Raw genomic sequence first — 20,615 nt, 5'->3', positions numbered from 1 at the left:
GGCTGACATTTCTGAGGGAGTGCTGCACTGCTGGAGGTGCTGTCTTTCTGATGAGACAGTGAACCGAGGTTCTTTCATTCCTCTCAATGCTCCTGTGGTATAACACAAAGCGGAGCGGTGTTATTTCTGAAGTCCTGGCTAACATTTCTCATGCAAGCAACATCACCAAAAGATGGACAATATAGTCATGATGTTATTGTTCTTTCTGGGTGCTTAGTGTGTGTATATTTGCCTCTCACGTTTCCTAAATTGCAACAATGACTGCGTTTCAAAAGTGTTTCAATGGTTTTAAAGTGCTTTGGGCTCTCCCACCTAAAAGGCAGCACCTCTGACAGTTCAGCACTCTCTCAGTACGGCACTGAGGTGTTAGCCTGTAATATCTCTGGAGTCATGATGTGGAGTTGCCGGCGTTGGACCGGGGTGGGCACAGTGAGTAGTCTCACAACACCAGGTTAAAGTCCAGGTTAAAGTTGGACTTTAACCTGGTGTTGTGAGACTACTTACTATCTCTGGAGTGAAAGGAAACTTCTTAAGTGAGCTTTTGGCAATTAACTGCAGGCATCACGCAGCGTGTTATAAAGTCCAGCCAGCCGCCTGGGTCAAGGGCATCACTCCCCAACGAGCGAAATAAACCGAGATTCATTGGAAGTCCCTGAGTCATGTTTAACGATTCTCTAAGCTGATTATTGTTCTTGGCTATTTGTTGACACCCCTGATCTCACCTTTCAGATCCTCACAGCTTCCTGCATTGTTTCCAATTCTTACAGCACAGAAGGAGGCCATTCAGCCCATCATGCTGGCCCTTCGGAAGCTTCTTAAATAGCACCACGCACCCCTGCTCTTTCCTCAACCTGCCAGTGGGAACTGGGTGACACGGTGGCACAGTGGTTGCCACTGCTGTCTCACAGCATCAGGGACCCGGGTTCGATTCCCGGCTTGGGTCACTGCCTGTGTAGAGTCTGCATGTTCTCCCCCCGTGACTGTGTGGGTTTCCTCCGGGTGCTCCAGTTTCCACCCACAGTCTGAAAGACGTGCTGGTTAGGGTGCATTGACCCGAACAGGCGCCGGACTGTGGCGACTAGGGGAATTTCACAGTAACTTCATCGTGGTGTTAATGTCAGCCTTACTTGTGACTAATAAATAAACTTTAATTTTACTTTAATTTATTTACTGTTACATATTTAAATGGTTGCAGGATTCCTTTACGAGCTGGTCACATGACTTGATGGCGATGTCATTAGGGTGTTTCACAGGTTCCTGCTTTTAGTTTCGGTTTCCACTCTGTGCAGAGAACATCTCTTTCAATAAACCTGTCGTGTATTAGTTTTAATCTACTCGTGCAAACCACATCTTTTTCTTTTTTGTTTTAAAACCCGTAACATAGTTAGGACTGTCTTTACTCCGTCAAAACCCTTCTACAAATTCACTTCTCCAATACAAGGAGAACAACCCCAGTTTCTCCAGTCTCCCCACATAAACGCAGTTCCTCACCCCAGATACCGTTCTGGCAAGTCTCGTTTTTTCACCCTTTCCAAGTCCTTGGAATCCTTCCCGATGTGGGACCCACAATTCGGCACAATATTCCAACTGAGGCCAAGCCAGTATTTCATAAATGTTCATCACAAAATCACACGTCGTGACTTTATAAAAGTTTTAACATAATATTCTGAAGTTGCATTCTTGTCTCTATGAGGACCCTGCAAGCTTTTTTTTAAAAACAGTTTTATCAACTTGTCCTGCTACTTTCAAAGACCTATGTACACGTAGCCTCAACCCTCACTGCGACCCACTTAAATATGCACCATTATTTTAATTATATTGGGCAGAATTTTATGTTCCCCTGGCTCTGTAGGCGAGTAGCGGGCTCGGGGGGTGGGGTGGGGGGGTGGTGGGGAGGGGGGGCCTGGGGGGGGGGGGGGAGACAACTTTACAATGGGATCGGTGAGATCTGCCCTTGCCCAGTTGAGGTCCTTAAGTGGGCAATTAATGACTACTTAAGGGTTGTTTCCCACTCAGCCTCAATTTTGAGGCGGGCGGTAGGAATTCAGTGGCAGTGGGGAAATTGGAAAGTCACCCCGCTCAGGCCTGGAGCGGGAAGGGGATATGAGGGCATCAGGCGTCTACTCACAAGGTCCACCCTACGCGGGTGCTCCCTCCCTGACCCTCCCCCCTTCCAGGCCTCTCCATCAACATCACTGAGACCCTCCAGATTTACCTTGTCTTAGGGCGGCACAGAAGAAAAAGCTTCTGTCCTTGAATGCTGAGTCACGCTAGCCCTTTCCAGGGCTGTTAGTGTTTTTAATCGGAACTACCACCTGCCCCACCCCATTTTTCGCTCTCTACATTTCCAGTGTAGCCATGGATATTAACCGTTCCATCTCTCCCGATCGCTGTTTTAGCCAGGTCTCTGTTATTGCGGGTATATCAAAATCCTAAAGTAAAATTCATTTATTAGTCACAAGTAAGGCTTACATTAACACTGCAATGAAGTTACTGTGAAATTCCCCTAGTCGCCACACTCCGGCGCCTGTTCGGGTAAATGCACCTAACCAGCACGTCTTTCGGACTGTGGGAGGAAACCGGAGAACCCGGAGGAAAACCCACGCAGACACGGGGAGAACGTGCAGACTTCGCACAGACAGTGACCCAAGGCGGGAATCGAACCCGGGTCCCTGGTGCTGTGAGGCAGCAGTGCTAACCACTGTGCCACCCATCCTGTGCGGCCACTTGTGACTGCAACTCACCAACCTTATTTGCCACAATCTGCATGGCATGCACATGAATTCCAACCCCACCTTTGTCTACCCTCTATATCTCCCTTGTCTGAGCCCTCAACTACTCTTTATTCTAATGTTGTTTGTCTCTCCTAATCGTCTGTGCGATGACTCTATGTGAGACGCTATTCATCCATTGCTGTTTGAACGCAGGGAGCCATTGCCTGAATATCAAGCTGGTACCAACTCCCTCTTCCCTCCAAGTGCTGCCCAGTGGCTTTCCAGCAATCTGCACCATCAGAATGAAAGTGATGTTTTACTACAAGGAAGATGGCACGGACTGGCTCACAAACATATCGGCAATACAAGAACTGCTGGTAGGTCCCAGTTTGATTTTTTTTTCCACCAATAACGGGTAACAAGGCCGATTATGGGAAAATGACAAACTTACTGGGTGCAATTCTCCCCAAAAAATTCGAAGTGTCCTATTTGCGTGAAAATTGGAATAATTTACGCTGTTTTTTCCAGTGGGACTTCAGAAAAGAATCTCCCACAATCTGCACCGCTGAGCGCACTAGCATGATTCGCTCCAGAATTCAGGGCCTATTCCCACCCAGGATGCCGGCAGCATAGCGTTGAGTGCGCCACTGCACATGCGTTGATCTGTCAGCGCCGAGATCGGCGCAAGTGCAGTGGCCCCTGTCTGCCGGTCTCCCAATCGCTGGCCGACCCGTGACCCTGCAACGCCGGCCCTCTCACATCCCCATGCCCCGATCGCTGGCCCCTTGAACATTCCCAGGCCCAGCCCCGAACACCCTCCAGGCTGCCCCGATCTCCAGCACCTCCTGCCGTCCGATCATCCCACCAACACCACCACCCCCCCGCCCGACAGTTATCGCACACCCCACCCCCGACCCCCACCAGCAGGCTGCCTCCACCCCGATGATCAGCCCCAATTGCTGGCCTCCCTCCCTTCCTCCCCCACTGATCCACCTGCAGAGTGGCAGCGGAACCCCCTGCACCCACCCCCACCCCACCCCACCAGGCCCCACCCCCATCTGGCCCTCACCCCGAGCCCCCCCCCCTTAGGCCCCACCCATTTGCACTGCCCTATGCCCGAGGCAGTGCCAAGGTGCCAATGCCCATGGTCGGTGCAGACTCGTTGGGCCAAAGGGCCTCCTTCTGCACTGTAGGGATTCCATGATTCTATGATTCGTAAATATCAGAAACACAATCTTAGACATGAATCTTTTTTTAAAAAGCTGCTGAATGTAAAGAAACAACCCCTCACCCACTGCGAGAGTGGGTGAGAATGTGGCTGTGTGGCAGTGAAGGTGAACAAGAACCCTCTGATTGGGAAGAAGGCGCTCGACAGACCAGCCCTCTGGGAATGGTGGATTAGGTCCCGGACCAGATGGAGATTATAAGACTCATCAGGCAGTTCATGCTCTGGCAAGCCAACCCCATTATCCTGGCTGAAGTCATCACAAAGTCTCCTCAGGCTCTTATATGTTTCGAGAAGTCTTCGAGGGAGTAAATATTTAAGAGAATGATGTGGTACTTAGGAGGCTGTTTGGCCCATCCTATCTGTCCCAGTTTTGAAAGAATTATCCAATGAGTTTCCCTCCCTTTCCCCAAAGCTTTGCAAATGGTGTGTGCTAAATGAACTGTTTGCGACCAATATGGAGAGGGGGATCAGGGGAGGGGGAGGAAACGAAAGAACAAGATTTCCCCCGCCCCGATCATATTGAGTCAATGTGTGACCAGTGTCTTAGCTTACTGATGTAATAGCTCCAGTGTGTGGTAAAGGATGAACATTGCATGTGTTCTCAAGGGGTTAATCAGTTGAGCTTCTGGTTGTGTTATCAGTGTTAATCTAATTCCATCCTCAGGTGCTTCATTTTGCTCACAACACTGTCCATATGTCAAGAGGTCATGATGAAAGAATCGAGTGGAGACCCTTCCTTGCAGCGAGTCACCGTAGACACAATGCTCCCTCTCATTATCGATTCATTTTCATCTTCTCCATCTTGCAGGTCTCTGAATCAAAGATGCATGAGTTCAGCATCAAGCCGACCCTGCAACACAAGGTTTTGTGTGTAAAGGTCAGTGTCTTCTGTCAAATTCTTCCAATGTTAATCACTCACTGCCAATCTTGCTTGTGCCAAACATCAATTATTTCTTTCATCATCTTTTTTCTGTTTCCCTCTGTCCTCACCTAATGGTGTTGACCCCTTGTTGGTAGATGGCCCTATAATCACCAGGCAGTGCCCGTCACTGTGAGAGTCCCTGACAATGGGCATCAGGGTGTTAGTAACCTCAAGGGATGTTTTGTCAAACATTCCTCACTCACATAATGTGCACTTCCAAGCATGATATACTACTCTGTATCAGGGTATTTGATTTGATTTATTATTGTCACATGTATTAGTATACAGTGAAAAGTATTGTTTCTTGCGTGCTATACAGACAAAGCATACCGTTCATAGAGAAGGAAAGGAGAGAGTGCAGAATGTAGTGTTACAGTCATAGCTAGGGTGTAGAGAGAGATCAACTTAATACGAGGTCGGTCCATTCAAAGGTTTGATGGCAACAGGGAAGAAGCTGTTCTTCTGTCGGTTGGTACGTGACCTCAGACTTTTGTATCTTTTTCCCGGCGGAAAAAGGTGGAAGAGAGAATGTCCGGGGTGCATGGGATTCTTCATTATGCTGGCTGCTTTTCTGAGGCAGTGGGAAGTGTAGACAGAGTCAATGGATGAGAGGCTGGTTTGCGTGATGGATTGGGCTACATTCACAACCTTTACGTGAATGGGTTGAATTTTATGTGCCACTGGCAGGTGTGTTTCCCAGAGGGTGGGCATGGAATCCCACCACCTTCCCACCCATCACTCGAACCTACCGGAACACTCCCAGGCCAAGATCCCAGACAGGGACCCTAGGCCTTGGGCTCCAATCCTCACCTGCAGACTCCAATCAACCGCCATGGAAGTCTTCCTGGTGCTGCCGGAATAGAGGGAGCTGCAAGCTAAATCCTGAGGGCAGGTCTTCCACCCTTAATCCCGCTCAGCCCTTGTTAATGAGCCCCACAGTGCTTTATTGGTGCGAGCCGGGTTAACTTGGAGTGTGTTAGCTCCACGCTGAAATAATTTCTGAGGGGAGTGCGTCGTCCAGTTCCCCTCACGTCCCCATATCATTCCGCCCAATATTTTTAAGGCTCAGAAAGAGGCCATTCAGCCCAATAGATCCAGGCAAGTTGTGACTAGGATCCACGCCAGTTGGTGAAGGCAAAGATAAGACACCAAGCCTTTCCTTACTGAGATGGCTTATTGACTTTGTTTATTGTTGACACTCTCCAGTGTCCCAGCTATCCCCTATTGATATGTGTTCAAAAACCCGTCACCTGTTTCCCGCAGCAATGTAATTGATAAAACATGGAGAGCGGTGACGCTCCTCCCACCCTCCTTCACCTCACCTATATACACTTCTCATATATCCATTAGCCGATAGCAGACTGGGAACTGTGCTGTCATTCGTTAGGTAAGACCTTGGTAGAAGATAAACAAGCCAGTCGAAGATGTTCAAAATGATGAGGGCTTTGGAAGAGTAGCTTGGGAGAAATTGTTTACACCGGAGGAGAACCAGTAACCAGAGGCGGCACAGTGGTTAGCACTGCTGCCTCACAGCACCAGGGACCTGGGTTCGATTCCTTGCTTGAGTCACTGTTTGTGTGTGGAGTTTGCACGTTCTCCCCATGTCTGCGTGGGTTTCCTCCTGTGGAGATGCCGGCGTTGGACTGGGATAAACACAGTAAGAGTTTTAACAACACCAGGTTAAAGTAACCTGGTGTTGTTAAACCTTTAACCTGGTGTTGTTAAAACTCTTACTGGGTTTTCTCCCACAGTCCGAAAGATGTGCAGGTTAGGTGGATCGGCCATGCTAAATTCTCCCTCAGTGTACCCGAAGAGGCGCCGGAGTGTGGCAACTAGGGGGGTTTTCACAGTAACTTCACTGCAGTGTTAATGTCAGCCTACCTGTGACGCTAATAAAACTTTAAACTTTAACCCACTCAAAAGCCTCCTCAGCGTTAAATAATGTTCAGCCTCTCAGACCTTCTCAATTACAGCCCATTGAGTCTGCACCGACTCTCGCTCCGAAAGAGCATCTTCCCCAGACCCACCCCCTCCCCCTATCCCCGTGCATTTTCCGTGGCTAATCCATGGTCATTTTTGCAGTGACGTCCATTGTTCATGAATCAAAGGAACCCCAGAAGTAGCACCTTTGGGAGAGGGTGAGGAAGGAGCCCAGGTGGGATAATGGTGTAGATTCTGCTTTAATACCAACTTGAATGTTCATGTGACTGTCGTTCTTTTCCAGGTCTGGTCTGATGACATCTACCCGCTGCCTGAAAAGATCTACTGCACACAGCCAAGTAGGAACGCTTTTCTAGATCACCAGAAAGCAATTTACTTTCAATGTGAAAAAGTTCTGATCTTCATCAATTCTTTGCTATAAATTGGAATATGGAAATGGTTATGTTTCCATCTCCTTAACTCAGCTTCTCTCCTCTGTGTTGCTGTCACACTTACGCAGGGCGAAGAACCTGCTGATGACGTTCAAGTGTCGACCGAACTAACATTCAGATGCTCCACATTTAGATTTTTTTTTAAAGTGCTGCTTAGGTTTGGAGTTGGGGAAAGTATGAGAAAGAGTGGAGGGAGCTTTAGGGATGTCAGTGGTGGGCGGCACGGTGGCACGGTGGTTGGCACTGCTGCCTCACAGCGCCAGTGACTCGAGTTCGATTCCCAGCTTGGGTCACTGTCTGTGCGGAGTCTGCACGTTCTCCCCGTGTCCGCGTGGGTTTCCTCCGGGTGCTCCGGTTTCCTCCCACACTGCAAGGATGTGCGGGTTAGGTGGATTAGCCCTGGTAAAGGTGTGGGGTTCTGGGGATAGGGCAAGGTGGTGGGCCTGGGTAAGGTGCTCTTATGAGGAGTGGGTGCAGACTCAATGGGCCAAATGGCCTCCTTCTCCACTGTAGGGATTCTAGGATGGTGGAAGGTGAACTAAGTGGACCCTGGTCTTTTTCCCGAGAAACATAGAATTCTGACAGTGCAGAATAAGGCCTCTCAACCCATCTGCACCGACTCTCCGAAAGAGCATCTTATCCAGGCCCATCCCCTTGCCCTATCCTTGTAACCCCACACATTTACCATGGCCAATCTACCTAGCCTGCACATCTTTGGAAATCAGAGGACCAAAGTCACCTATTCTTCCCGAGCACGCTCCACTGATGCATAGCAGGTCCCTGATTAATCACATACGGGAGCCTAAGTGTTACTTTCTGAAAGGAAATGATCACATTTGCTTTCCTTTGCCTCTGTGCTTGGTGTTAACACTCTCTCTAACAGTGAGTGGTGGCCTTCTGCTCTGTGGTGCCACACCAGAGCCTCACAGAATCTTGACGGAACTCCACAAGCCTTTCCTTACAAAACAAGGGCCACCTTTGCGTACTTGGTGGGGATATCCGGACTGGAGCAGGAATTCCATAAAACTGCCCCTCTCTAGAGTTTGGTTGGGGTCATTGACCCTGATCAGACTCTGGCCAAACAAATTGGGCCCAAACTATTATGGTTCATAAGTTCATAAGTTCATAAGATATAGGAGCAGAATTAGGCCATTCGGCCCATCGAGTCTGCTCCACCATTCGATCATGGCTGATATGCTCCTCATCCCCATTTTCCTGCCTTCTCCCCATAACCCTTCAACCCATTACCAATTAAAAATCTGTCTTAACTCCTCCTTAAATTTACTCACTATCCCAGCATCCACCGCACTTTGGGATAGTGAATTCCACAGATTCACAACTCTTAAGGAGAGGTAGTTTCTCCTCAACTCTGTTTTAAATTTGCTACCCCTTATCCTAAGACTATGACCTCTTGTCCTAGGATGCCCCACAAGAGGAAGCATCCCCTCCACGTCTACAGTATCCATACCTTTTATACCTGGTGGAACAGAGAGGAAGTTTGCTCCAGTCCCTTTTTTGAAACAAAATCAAGGGATAAATTTTCCAATCCCGCTCGCCACGGGAATCCTCTTGGGTGGAATGGAAAATTGGATGGCCCATTTAAATATCCATTAACCCGGAGCAGGAATTTCCAGTTTTCAGCCAGGCGCGACTGGAAAATCCCACTCCTAGTTTTTCAAAATAAAAGAAGAATTAAATTACAAGGGCGGGCTGTATAGACTTTGGGAAGGATTTTACAGCCTTTCGCGAGGTCAACGGACATTTCCGTAGTCCGCACCCTCACCCACTCCGATTCCGTGGTGGGTGGGGTGGCAGAATTCTGGCGTATGTTTGTATTCCCTTGGGTGTAGGAGATTAAAGGGTGGTTTCATTAAGGGGTTAAGATGAGGGGTGGCACGGTGGCACAGTGGTTAGCACTGCTGCCTCACAGCGCCAGGGACCCAGGTTCGATTCCCGGCTTGGGTCACTGTCTGTGCAGAGTCTGCACGTTCTCCCCATGCCTGCGTGGGTTTCCTCCGGGTGCTCCGGTTTCCTCCCACACTCCAAAGATGTGCGGGTTAGGTGGATTGGCCGTGCTAAATTTCCCCTTGGTGTCCTGGGATGTGCAGGTTAGAGGGATTAGTGGGGTAAATGTGTGGGGTTGTGGGGATAGGGCCTGGAGTGGGATTGTTGTCGGTGCAGACTCGATGGGCTGAATGGCCTCCTTCTGCACTGCAGGGTTTCTATGATTCTATGATTGAAGGAGTTGATAGGGCCGTTGGAGAAGATTAGTTCCTCTGTTGGAGGGAGTTTGGAACAAAGGGACAGAACATTAAAATTTGAGCCAAGCCACTCATGTGGATGTCAAGAAACATTCCTTCACACAAGGGTTGGCAGAAATCTGGACCGTGAAAAGCTATTAACATAGAAACATAGGCCGGTATTTTACAAACTCGCTCAAGCGAGGCTCGTAAAATCCCACAGGAGGCCAACGGAGAATTCCGTCCTGCGAGCCGCTTCACCCTGATTCTGGGCTGGGCGGGGCGGTACAATTGCGGCTATAGAAACTAGAAGCAGGAGGAGGCCATTCGGCCCCTTCGAGTCCGCTCCGCCATTCATTTTGATCGTGGCTGATTGAGGCAAAGAATCAATTAAAACTATCAAAACTGAGACTATTTCTGAAAAGGAAGACATGTTGCTGGAGTTTTTCATCCTACACGCATCAGGACAAATGCAAGAGTGCCAAAGTTCACATTCTTGTGTTGGTTCTGATGAGTGCAAGACAAAAAGTTTCGGTAACATGTCACTTTTTTCAGAAATTTCCTGTCCTGCTAGAAAAAAGCTGAGATTGATAGAAACCAAAAGAGAAAAAAAACGCTGGAAAATCTCAGCGGGTCTGGCAGCACCTGTAAGGAGAGAAAAGAGCTGACGTTTCGAGTCCAGATGACCCTTTGTCAAAGCTTTTGGTTTCAGATTCCAGCATCCGCAGTAATTTGCTTTTATCCTGAGATTGATAGACTTTTGTTGTGGGTTATAGAACAGAGGTGGGTAGGTGGAGTTAAGGTAAAGTTCAGCCATGAACAGCAGAATAAACTCGAGGGGTTGAATGGCTTTTTGCTTTTTCTAGGCTCTTCTACACAACATTCAGTTTTAAAAGTAAATAAAGTAAATTTATTAGTGACAAGTAAGGCTTACATTAACCCTGCAATGAAGTTACTGTGAAATTCTCTTAGTCGCCACAGTCCGAAGCCTGTTTGGGTTAATGCACCTAACCAGCACGTCTTTCAGACTGCAGGAGGAAACCGGAGCACCTGGAGGAAACCCACGCAGACACAGCGAGCACGTGCAAGCTCCAAACAGACAGTGACCCAAGCTGGGAATCGAACCCGGGTCCCCTGGCGCTGTGAGGCAGCAGTGCTAACCACTGTGCCACCGTGCCGCCCTTTTAAATAATGGACCTCAGATTGAAGTCTCTTGTTCTGTTTCCTTCATTCAGAGAGAACTCTATCTCGCTGGTTTGCTGCCACCTCTTTGATATGTCTCGTCCTGGGTCTGCTGGCCGCACTGGTCCTGTACAAGAAATGTGAGTGTTGCAAGTCTGTCCTGTTGCCGCTTCGCCTAAGGGCCCGTCTCTTGAACCAATAACAACTTGTATTTACCCAGAAAAATGTTCCCAATATGCTTCAGACAGAGGTGGGGGAAAATACCGAGAAAAAGGTGGAGCTAGCTCACAGGAATTTAGTTTTTTGAAGGAGTAACCAAGAAGGTAGATGAGGGCAGTGCAGTTGATGTTGTCTACATGAACTTTAGCAAGGCCTTTGACAAGGTACCGCATGGAACTTACCATGCAGTGCCTTATCAAAGGCCTTGCTAAAGTTCATGTAGACAACATCAACTGCACTGCCCTCATCTACCTTCTTGGTTACCCCTTCAAAAAACTAACCTCCAAGTTCTGCACACTCCTCCAATTCTGCCCTCTTCAGTGTCCCTGGCAGCGACTGTGCCTTCAGTGCAAAGCCCTAAGCTCTGGAATTCCCACCCTAAACCCTTCCGATTTGTTACCTCTTCTTGAAAGCTCTTCTTAAAACCTACCCCTTTGATCAAGCTTTGGACATCACAGGCAGGATCTTCCGCCCACGCTCGCCCCAAGGCCAGAAAATCCTGCCCGAGGTCAACGTGGTCCATGCCCCTGACCGCTACGATTCCCGTGGCAGGCGGGACGGGAAAATTCCACCCCATAATGACATTCATCAGGCAATTGAGGCGGGCCTGTTAGAATATGAGCTCCCTGATTGAGGGCCAAATTGATGGGCTGATCAGGGAGCCTCTTGCTTTGTACTTAACCAGGCGTGTCAGTTCCTCTGGCACTCCGAGTGTAGACGGCTAACTGAAAGCACTCTGTACGCTGTTGTCAGACTTGTAAATAAAGGGATTTTGGTGAAAGGACTTCTGCCTCTGAGGGCTTATTACAACGTCCAAATCTCCTTCTGTGGTTCAGTGTCGAATTTTGATTTGATAATAATCATGTGAAACTGCTAAAAGAACAAATTGTTGTCACCCTGCAGTACAGCAACTGCTGGGGACATAGAGAGGAGTCAAGTATATAATCTCGCAGGTGCAGATCCTCGATAGGATCTATTTATTTACACTGAGTATTGAGGGCAGTGACAACACATCTCTTTAAATGTTTATTTACTCACGTTATTTTTGCTGCACTGTTTTCACTGTACCTGGAGGTTGAGTGAATATAGTTCCTGTAAGTGCCCTGGCTGGTTAGGGTGGCTGCTGCCACATCCTTTGTTTATAGATCAGAAACTTCAAAGCGTTGATGTTCAAAGAGATTTGGTTGTGCCAGTACAAGGAACGCACAGGGCGGAACTCTCCCCCAAAAATTCTGAGTGTTGAATTCACGGGAAAACTGGAGTAATTCTCTTTTTGTTTTCAGTGGGAGTTCACCCTAGAATCTCCCACACTCTGTGCACTGCAGAGGCCACCAGCGTGAATATCGTTAGGTTTCAGAGCGTGGGGTCTATTCTCGCCAGGGAGGCTGAAACCAGCGGGTCCAGAACTGTCAGCCTCCTGTTTGCTGGCCAGCTCGATCACTGGCCAGCCCGGGACCACCGCAGTGCTTCCCTGCTCCCCCCACCAACACCCCCCCCCAAGGCCCAATCGCAGCCCCCAACCATTCCCGGCCCCTTCCCTTCCATCCCAGACCACCTCAATCTCCAGTGCGCCCCCCACCCTTCACCCCACAGTGCAATGCCCCCTTCCCCACCCCCCGCAGTGCAGACACCCAATTTATCATTTTAATGCTAGCCTCGCCTCCCCGCCGATTTCCGGCAGGGAGCAGACCGCACTGGAAATCCAGCGCTGGGAGACACTAACGCTCGTGGGGACTCCGCAAATCAACCCTGCATGTTTCTCCCGGCCCGCTGTGCTAAAAGAACCAGTGCAGCGGGATGGGAGAATCGTCCTCACAATGTTTTTAGAAAGGCAAATGGCCTGTTGGCCTTTCTTGCAAAGGGATTGGAGTACAAGAATAAAGAAGTCTTGCTACAATTGTACAGAATTGTGCGGGTTAGGTGGATTGGCCGTGCTAAATTGCCCCTTAGTGTCAGAGGAATAAGCAGGGTAAATATGTGGGGTTACGGGGATGGGGCCTGGGTGGGATTGTTGTCAGTGCAGACTCGATGGACCGGATGACCTCCTTCTGCACTGTAGGGATTCTACAGTTTCTATGTTTCTATCTCCCCTAAGGCTTACAGATGTACACCTGGCATATATGTAAATTTTATGTGTTCTACTTGTTAGAATAGACCAGCACCAAAATAACTTTCCTTGGCTATTTTCTTGCTGATGAGCAAGAGGGTGGAATAACAGCAGAGAATGCAATCTCGAGCAATGCCCATAGTTCCGGGCAACGAGCAGAGACCAGGTAACTGCTGGGTGCCACGGGCGGCACGGTAGCGCAGTGGTTAGCACTGCTGCTTCACAGCTCCAGGGTCCCGGGTTCGATTCCCGGCTCGGGTCACTGTCTGTGTGGAGTTTGCACATTCTCCTCGTGTTTGCGTGGGTTTCCTCCGGGTGCTCCGGTTTCCTCCCACAGTCCAAAGATGTACGGGTTAGGTTGATTGGCCAGGTTAAAATTGCCCCTGAGATGCATAGGTTAGAGGGATTAGCGGGTAAATATGTGGGGATAGGGCCTGGGTGAGATTGTGGTCGGTGCAGACTCGATGGGCCGAATGGCCTCCTTCTGCACTGTAGGGTTTCTATGATTTCTCTGATTTCTGGAAATGAATTATTGGCATCCCACTATTTTTCTGCTTCGCCTTTCTGGTGTCGCACTGACTGGGGAGGCACGGTGGCACAGTGGTTAGCACTGCTGCCTCACAGTGCCAGCGACCCGGGTTCAATTCCTGGCCTTGGGTCACTGTCTGTGCGGAGTCTGCACGTTCTCCCCGTGTCTGCGTGGATTTGCTCCGGTTTTTTTCCCACAGCCCAAAGATGTGCACGTTAGGTGGATTGGCCAGGCTAAATTGCCCCTTGGTGTCACGGGGGTAAATACGTGGGGTTACAGGGATAGGGTGTGGATAGGATTGTTGTCGGTGCAGGCTTGATGGGCCAAATGGCCTCCCTCTGCACTGTAGGGTTTCTATGACTGTGTGTAATGGGTCTCCTTTTGTAACCAACAGATAGGAAAAAATCTCGGCTTTGTCAAAAACTCCGGAAAGAAAATGAGCAGCTGAAAATGCGACTGGCTCCAGGTAATAACACAGGATGTGACCTCTCGCGACCCTCCCAAGAATCTTCTCCAATACCATTCTCCTTTGAATATAGAAACAGAAGGAGGTGATTCAGCTCCTCGGGCCTGTCCCTCTCTCGATTCGTCGAGGCTGATTAGCACCTCAATTCCATTTACCTGCCCTGACTCCTTATCCAGTCATCCCCTTTTCTAACCATCAATCTCAATCTTCCAAATTTCAATAAAGCCTTTTCTTCAGCAGTGAGGGAACGGGGGGAAATGACGGATATTGTTGGCGCAATGGGAGGTGAGGACACATTCTGGAAGGAAGGTGATGGGGATGCGGGCAGAGATGGGACCTGCGTCTCTGTCGCTTCTGTGTTTTGTCGTTGCTACCTTCCACACCAGGGGCTTCCGACACATTTTCCATTTTCCTCAACTGGGGGTTCCCCTTTTCCAGACTAGGTCCTCAACCCCACGTGTCCCGGTTCCTGCACTTCAGTTCTTGCCCCTGCCCCTTGCTCCCAGAGCCACTTCGCGTTTCTCCACCCTTGTATCTCTCATGGGTGAGCCTTGCTTTCCTCAATGTCTTCGAGAGTGTCCACGGATGTCCCTCCTGCCAAAGAAACGTTCAGTAACACAAACAGAAAACCCAGGAGCCAATTTTCCCATTCTGCCCGCCACGGGAATCGGAGCGGGCGATGGGGGGAGGATCATGGAAAGGTCCGTTGACCTCAGGTGGGATTTTCCAGTTTCAAGGCGAGGACGGCCGAAAAATCATAGAATCCCTACAGTGCAGAAAGAGGCCATTCGGCCCATCGAGTCTGCACCGCCCACAATCCCACCCAGTCCCTATTCCCATGACCCCACATATTTACCCTGCTAATCCCCCCTGATAGGGTCAATTTATCATGGCCAATCAACCTAACCCGCACATCTTTGGATTGTGGGAGCACCCGGAGGAAACCCACGCAGATATGGGGAGAACATGCAAACTCCAAACAGTAACACAGGGCTGGAATTGAACCTGGGTCCCTGGCGCTGTGAGGCAGTAATGCTAACCAGTGTGCCACCGTGCTCCCATCCCCCTCACCGTCTGTAAATAATTTTTAAGCAATGATAATTACTCCTGCAGGATCTTTCTCCATTTCTCAATCAGGGATAAACATATTATATCATACACCATTCTCGCTTTGAACATATTTAATTAACAAGCAATCAGTAAGTTTTATTTAATTCATTCTTGGGATGCAGCAAGACAATAATTGTCCATTCTAATTCACCCTGTGAAGGTGGTGATGGGATGTCTTGTTGAACTGTTGTATTATTTGTAGTGGTGGTGATATCATAAGACCATAAGACATAGGAGCGGAAGTAAGGCCATTCGGCCCATCGAGTCCACTCCACCATTCAATCATGGTTGATTTCAACTCCATTTACCCGCTCTCTCCCCATAGCCCTTAATTCCTCGAGAAATCAAGAATTTATCAATTTCTGCCTTGAAGACGCTCAACGTCTCGGCCTCCACAGCCCTCTGTGGCAATGAATTCCACAGACCCACCACTCTCTGGCTGAGAGTCTTTGGAGATTCGATAGACCTGCAGATTAATCCAAAAAGAGACACTCACCGAAACTATGTGGGTGTGAGATTGGAGTCACACCTAGCTCCAGATGTGGCACAGAAAACTCCCTTCCCTAAAGGGAATTCACTGAAGCAATTGGGTTTTTAACAACAATCCAACAAATTCATGACCAGGTTTGCTGATTCGAGTGGATGGGATTTTACAGCCCCGCTCGACCCAAGACCGGAAAATCCTGCCCGAGGTCAACGGACATTTCCATTGTCCGTCCCTCACCCGCACCGATTCCATGGCAGGTGGGGCGGTAGAATTCTGGCGAGGCAATGGCCTAGTGGCATTATCACTCGACTATTAATCCAGAAACTCAGCTCATTTACTGGGGACCCGTGTTCGAATCCCGCCACGGCAGATGGTGGAATTTGAATTCAAAAATCTGGAATTAAGAATCTACTGATGACCATGAAACCATTGTCGGAAAAACCCATCTGGTTCACTAATGTCTTTTAGGGAAGGAAATCTGCCGTCCTTACCTGGTCTGGCCCACATGTGACTCCAGAGCCACATCAATGTGGTTGACTCTCAACTGCCTTCCAAGGGCCACTAGGGATGGGCAATAAATGCTGACCAGCCAGCGATGCCCATGTAAAGTTTATTTATTTGTCCCAAATAAGGCTTACATTAACACTGCAATGAAGTTACTGTGAAAATCCCCTAGTCGTCACACTCCGGCGCCTGTTCGGTTCAATGCACCTAACCAGCACGTCTTTCAGATTGTGGGAGGAAACCGGGGCACCCGAAGGAAACCCACGCAGACACGGGGAGAACGTGCAAACTCCACGCAGACAGTGACCCAAACCGGGAATCGAACCTGGGTCCCTGGCGCTGTGAGGCAGCAGTGCTAACCACTGTGCCACCGTGCATGTCACATGTTTAAAGTTAAATTCCAACGCTCAACCTACCGTGGTGGGATCTGATCTTCCATCACCTAGTTTATTAGTCCAGGTCTCTGGATTACCAATATCAATAACATAGCCATTGCAACCCAACCTGTGCAACAATGTGAACTTGTTTTGTTTTCTCCCCACAGTCAAGTTGCTGCTGCTCTGCTCCTGGGATCACAGGTACTTCCAGGAGGTGATCGAAGCCTTTGCCTACTATCTTCAACAGGACTGCAAGTGTGAGGTGATGCTGGAGCTGTGGGAGAGGAGGCAGATTGCCCAGAAGGGTGCAGTGATTTGGCTGACAGAGAAGCTCACGGCAGCGGATAAAGTCACCATCATTTGGTCAAAGGGAGCTGAAGTGAAATGGATGTCAAAGTCTCTGTGTGAAGAGGACAGACCTTACTTTGTCGAGTTTGAATTTGGGGACTTGTTCACCCCTGCATTAATCACGGTGGCAGATCAACAGGCAAGGTCCTTGGCCGACAAGTTCTCTGTCGTTTCCTTTGAGAGGATCAGCGCTGGGGTCCAGGTGCCCGAGATCTTCAGGAAGAAGCACACCTACAAACTGATGGCCGACCTGCAGAAATTCCAGAGCATGCTCATTTACGTCCCGGGAACCAAAGGCGGAGAGAGCGTAGCCCGGCAGAGGCTGACTGACAGGATTGAGGCCTTTGCTGCATACCAGAGGCTCTCTCCTTCCTGGTTTGAAGACTGGCATTACAGAGAAGGTCACGTATCGCCCCCCTCGCCTGCGTTCCTGATAAGACAATTCTCCACACTGGACAAACTGATGACAGAGGAGAAGGACCCAGAAGGGCTCACCCCCGACCAACACCTCAAAACCACCACATCCGGTGACCTCGGTCACCAGTCGAAGCACGACGCAGAAAACAACATGACTGCCAGACCATTGCTCTTGACAAGCGATGCCCATTTGGCTAGCTTGGTTCATGATACATGTAGCGATGTCCCTCAGCAATCCTTGGCCTTGTCCTCTGGGTATTACAGTCAACCCTCATTGACTCTCGAAGGCATCAAATCATAGTGAAGGCCTCACAGGCTCCAAACAGCCAATGCTGAATAGTCTCTATCCAGGATAGCTGCCTCAGTGAAAGGCCACATTTTGGAATGTTCATGTTTGCCCCTGAGCGCTGATAAACATTTGCACAACATCCACTGCTCGAGGTCTCTGTGGCTCTCAACGTGAAAAGGAAATATTTGCCAAGCTATGGGGAAGAGAGTAGGAGAGTGGGGACAAATTGGATCGCTCTTTCAATGGGCTGGGCCCAGGCACAATGGGCTGAATGGCCATCTTCTGAGCTGTATGATTGCACTATACTGTGAGCCAATGAACATACTCAGAATGGTGACCGTTAACCATCTTTCTGTTTGTGACATTTTAAGGATGTGGCTAATGATGAAACATCTCATCCCTTGAGGGTGCATGGTGGCACAGTGGTTAGCACTGCTGCCTCACAACGCCAGGGACCTGGGTTCAATTCCTGGCTTGGGTCACTGTCTGTGTGGAGTTTGCTCATTCTCCCCGTGTCTGCATGGGTTTCCTCCGGGTGCTCTGGTTTCCTCCCAAAGATGTGCAGGTTAGGTTGATTGAGCCACTTGTGGCTCAGGTTAGGTTGATTGGCCATGCTAAATTGCCCCTTAGTGTCAGGGGGATTATTAGCAGGGTGAATATGTGGGGTTACGGGAATGGGGCCTGGGTGGAATTGTGATCGGTGCAGACTCGATGGGCCGAATGGCCTCCTCCTGCACTGTAGGGATTCTGTGATTCTCTGTCATTGCTCGATCGCCCTCATCTGATTCTGTCAAGAATAGACTCTGGTTTATTGGAAAATGCAAAATCCGTTGGAGTTGCATTCTGAAGCTCCCTTGGTGAACTCTTCGGGGGAGGATTTTCCAGTCCTGCCTGCCACGGGAATCATAATGGGCGGGGGACAGACCATGCAAAGGTCCGTTGACCTCGGGCGGGATTTTCCAGTTTTGGGGCGAATGCGGCCAAAGAATCCCACCCTTCATTTTTACAAACTGTGAACATCTGACTAATACGCACTGTGCCGCCTACACTGTCTCACTACCTTTCAGTATTAAAGAGCAGGCTTACGGTTTTCAACAAAGTTCCTTGTCTGAGAAACTTCCATTTTGATTGTTACATCAATGTCGCAAAGAGAGTTAATCTGGTGAATATAAATAATTATAGAAAATTAATGCTTTCCAGCTTTAACCAATTCTTGCTATGAGGTTGTGATGGTTACATGGTGCTGCTGAGAATAATGCTTTATATTAAACCACACATTTCTCCATTCAGAAGTTGCTCTGGTGAGTGTTGGGGGGTCCCGTACAGATGTGATACCGCACAGGATAATGTGTTGTAACACAGCGCACTGATGGTATCACTTGTGGCTCAGTGGGCAAAGGGGAATCCAAAGAGCTTCTACAAAGACATAAAGGGCAAAAGAGAAACAAGGGAGAGAGTAGGGCCTCTTAAGGATAGACAAGGTCATCTATGTGCGGATCCACAAGAGATGGGCGAGATCCTAAATGAATATTTCTCATCAGTATTCACTGTTGAGAAAAGCACGGATGTTAGCGAACTCGGGAAAATAAATAGTGATGTCTTGAGGAGTGTACATATTACAGAGGAGGAGGTGCTGGAAGTCTTAAAGCGCATCAAGGTAGATAAATCCCCGGGACCTGGTGAAGTGTATCCCAGGGCACTGTGGGAGGCTAGGGAGGAAATTGCGGGTCCCCTAGCCGAGATATTTGAATCATCAATAGGCACGGGTGAGGTGCCTGAAGATTGGAGAGTGGCAAATGTTGTGCCTTTGTTTAAAAAGGGCTGCAGGGAAAAGCCTGGGAACTACAGGCTAGTGAGCCTCACATCTGTGGTGGGTAAATTGTTGGAAGGTATTTTGAGGGACAGGATCTACAGGCATTTAGAGGTGCAAGGACTGATTAGGGACAGTCAGCATAGCTTTGTGAGTGGAAAATCATGTCTCACAAATTTGATTGAGTTTTTTGAAGGGGTAACCAAGAAGGTAGATGAGGGCAGTGCAGTTGATGTTGTCTACGTGGACTTTAGCAAGACCTTTGACAAGGTACCGCATGGTAGGTTGTTGCCTTAGGTTAAATCTCACGGGATCCAGGGTGAGGTATCTAAATGGATACAAAATTGGCTTCTTGACAGAAGCCAGAGGGTGGTTGTAGAGAATTGTTTTTCAAACTGGAGGCCTGTGACCAGCGGTGTGCCTCTGGGTCCACTGTTATTTGTCCTTTATATTAATGAGTTGGATGAGAATTTAGGAGGCATGGTTAGTAAGTTTGCAGATGACACTAAGATTGGTGGCATAGTGGACAGTGAAGAAAGTTATCTCCAATTGCAACGGGATCTTGATCAATTGGGCCAATGGGCTGACGAATGGTAGATGGAGTTTAATTTAGACAAATGCGAGGTGATGCATTTTGGTAGATTGAACCAGGGCAGGACTTACTCAGTTAATGGTAGGACGTTGGGGAGAGTTACAGAACAAAGAGATCTCGGGGTACATGTTCATAGCTCCTTGAAAGTGGAGTCACAGGTGGACAGAGTGGTAAAGAAGGCATTCGGCATGCTTGGTTTCATCGGTCAGAACATTGAATACAGGAGTTGGAATGTCTTGTTGAAGTTGTACAAGACATTGGTAAGGCCACACTTGGAATACTGTGTGCAATTCTGGTCACCCTATTATAGAAAGGATATTATTAAACTAGAAAGAGTGCAGAAAAGATTTACTAGAATGCTACCAGGACTTGATGGTTTGAGTTATAAGGAGAGGCTGGATAGACTGGGACTTTTTTCTCTGGAGTGTAGGAGGCTGAGAGGTGATCTTATAGAGGTCTATAAAATAATGAGGGGCATAGACCAGCTAGATAGTCAATATCTTTTCCCAAAGATAGGGGAGTCTAAAACTAGAGGGCATAGATTTAAGGTGAGAGGGGAGAGATACAAAAGGATTCAGAGGGACAATTTTTTCACACAGAGGGTGGTGAGTGTCTGGAACAAGCTGCTAGAGGTAGTAGTGGAGGCGGGTACAATTTTGTCTTTTAAAAAGCATTTAGATAGTTACATGGGTACGATGGGTA

The 20,615-nt window shown here is 48.7% G+C and overlaps 1 protein-coding gene across 2 annotated transcripts in view; it reads left to right on the top strand.

Moving 5' to 3' along the window:
* LOC144511784 (uncharacterized) overlaps window positions 1-18,799 on the top strand; it is a 55,441-nt gene extending 36,642 nt beyond the window's left edge. The window contains exons 10-15 of one of the 2 annotated variants that reach the window (XM_078242107.1): window positions 2,928-3,091; window positions 4,751-4,819; window positions 7,089-7,143; window positions 10,712-10,798; window positions 13,908-13,979; window positions 16,625-18,799. In XM_078242107.1, the coding sequence (XP_078098233.1) occupies window positions 2,928-3,091; window positions 4,751-4,819; window positions 7,089-7,143; window positions 10,712-10,798; window positions 13,908-13,979; window positions 16,625-17,523 (1,346 nt within the window). In that variant the 3' untranslated portion in view covers window positions 17,524-18,799. The remainder of the gene's footprint in view (window positions 1-2,927; window positions 3,092-4,750; window positions 4,820-7,088; window positions 7,144-10,711; window positions 10,799-13,907; window positions 13,980-16,624) is intronic. The other variant, XM_078242108.1, reaches the window with a different exon arrangement.
* The last annotated feature ends 1,816 nt before the right edge of the window (window positions 18,800-20,615 follow it).

This window comes from Mustelus asterias, chromosome 25 (assembly GCF_964213995.1).
Source record: "Mustelus asterias chromosome 25, sMusAst1.hap1.1, whole genome shotgun sequence".
NCBI classification, from domain to species: domain Eukaryota; kingdom Metazoa; phylum Chordata; class Chondrichthyes; order Carcharhiniformes; family Triakidae; genus Mustelus; species Mustelus asterias.
The sequence above is the reverse complement of the archived record's forward strand: the minus strand, read 5'-3'. Positions and strand labels throughout refer to the sequence as shown.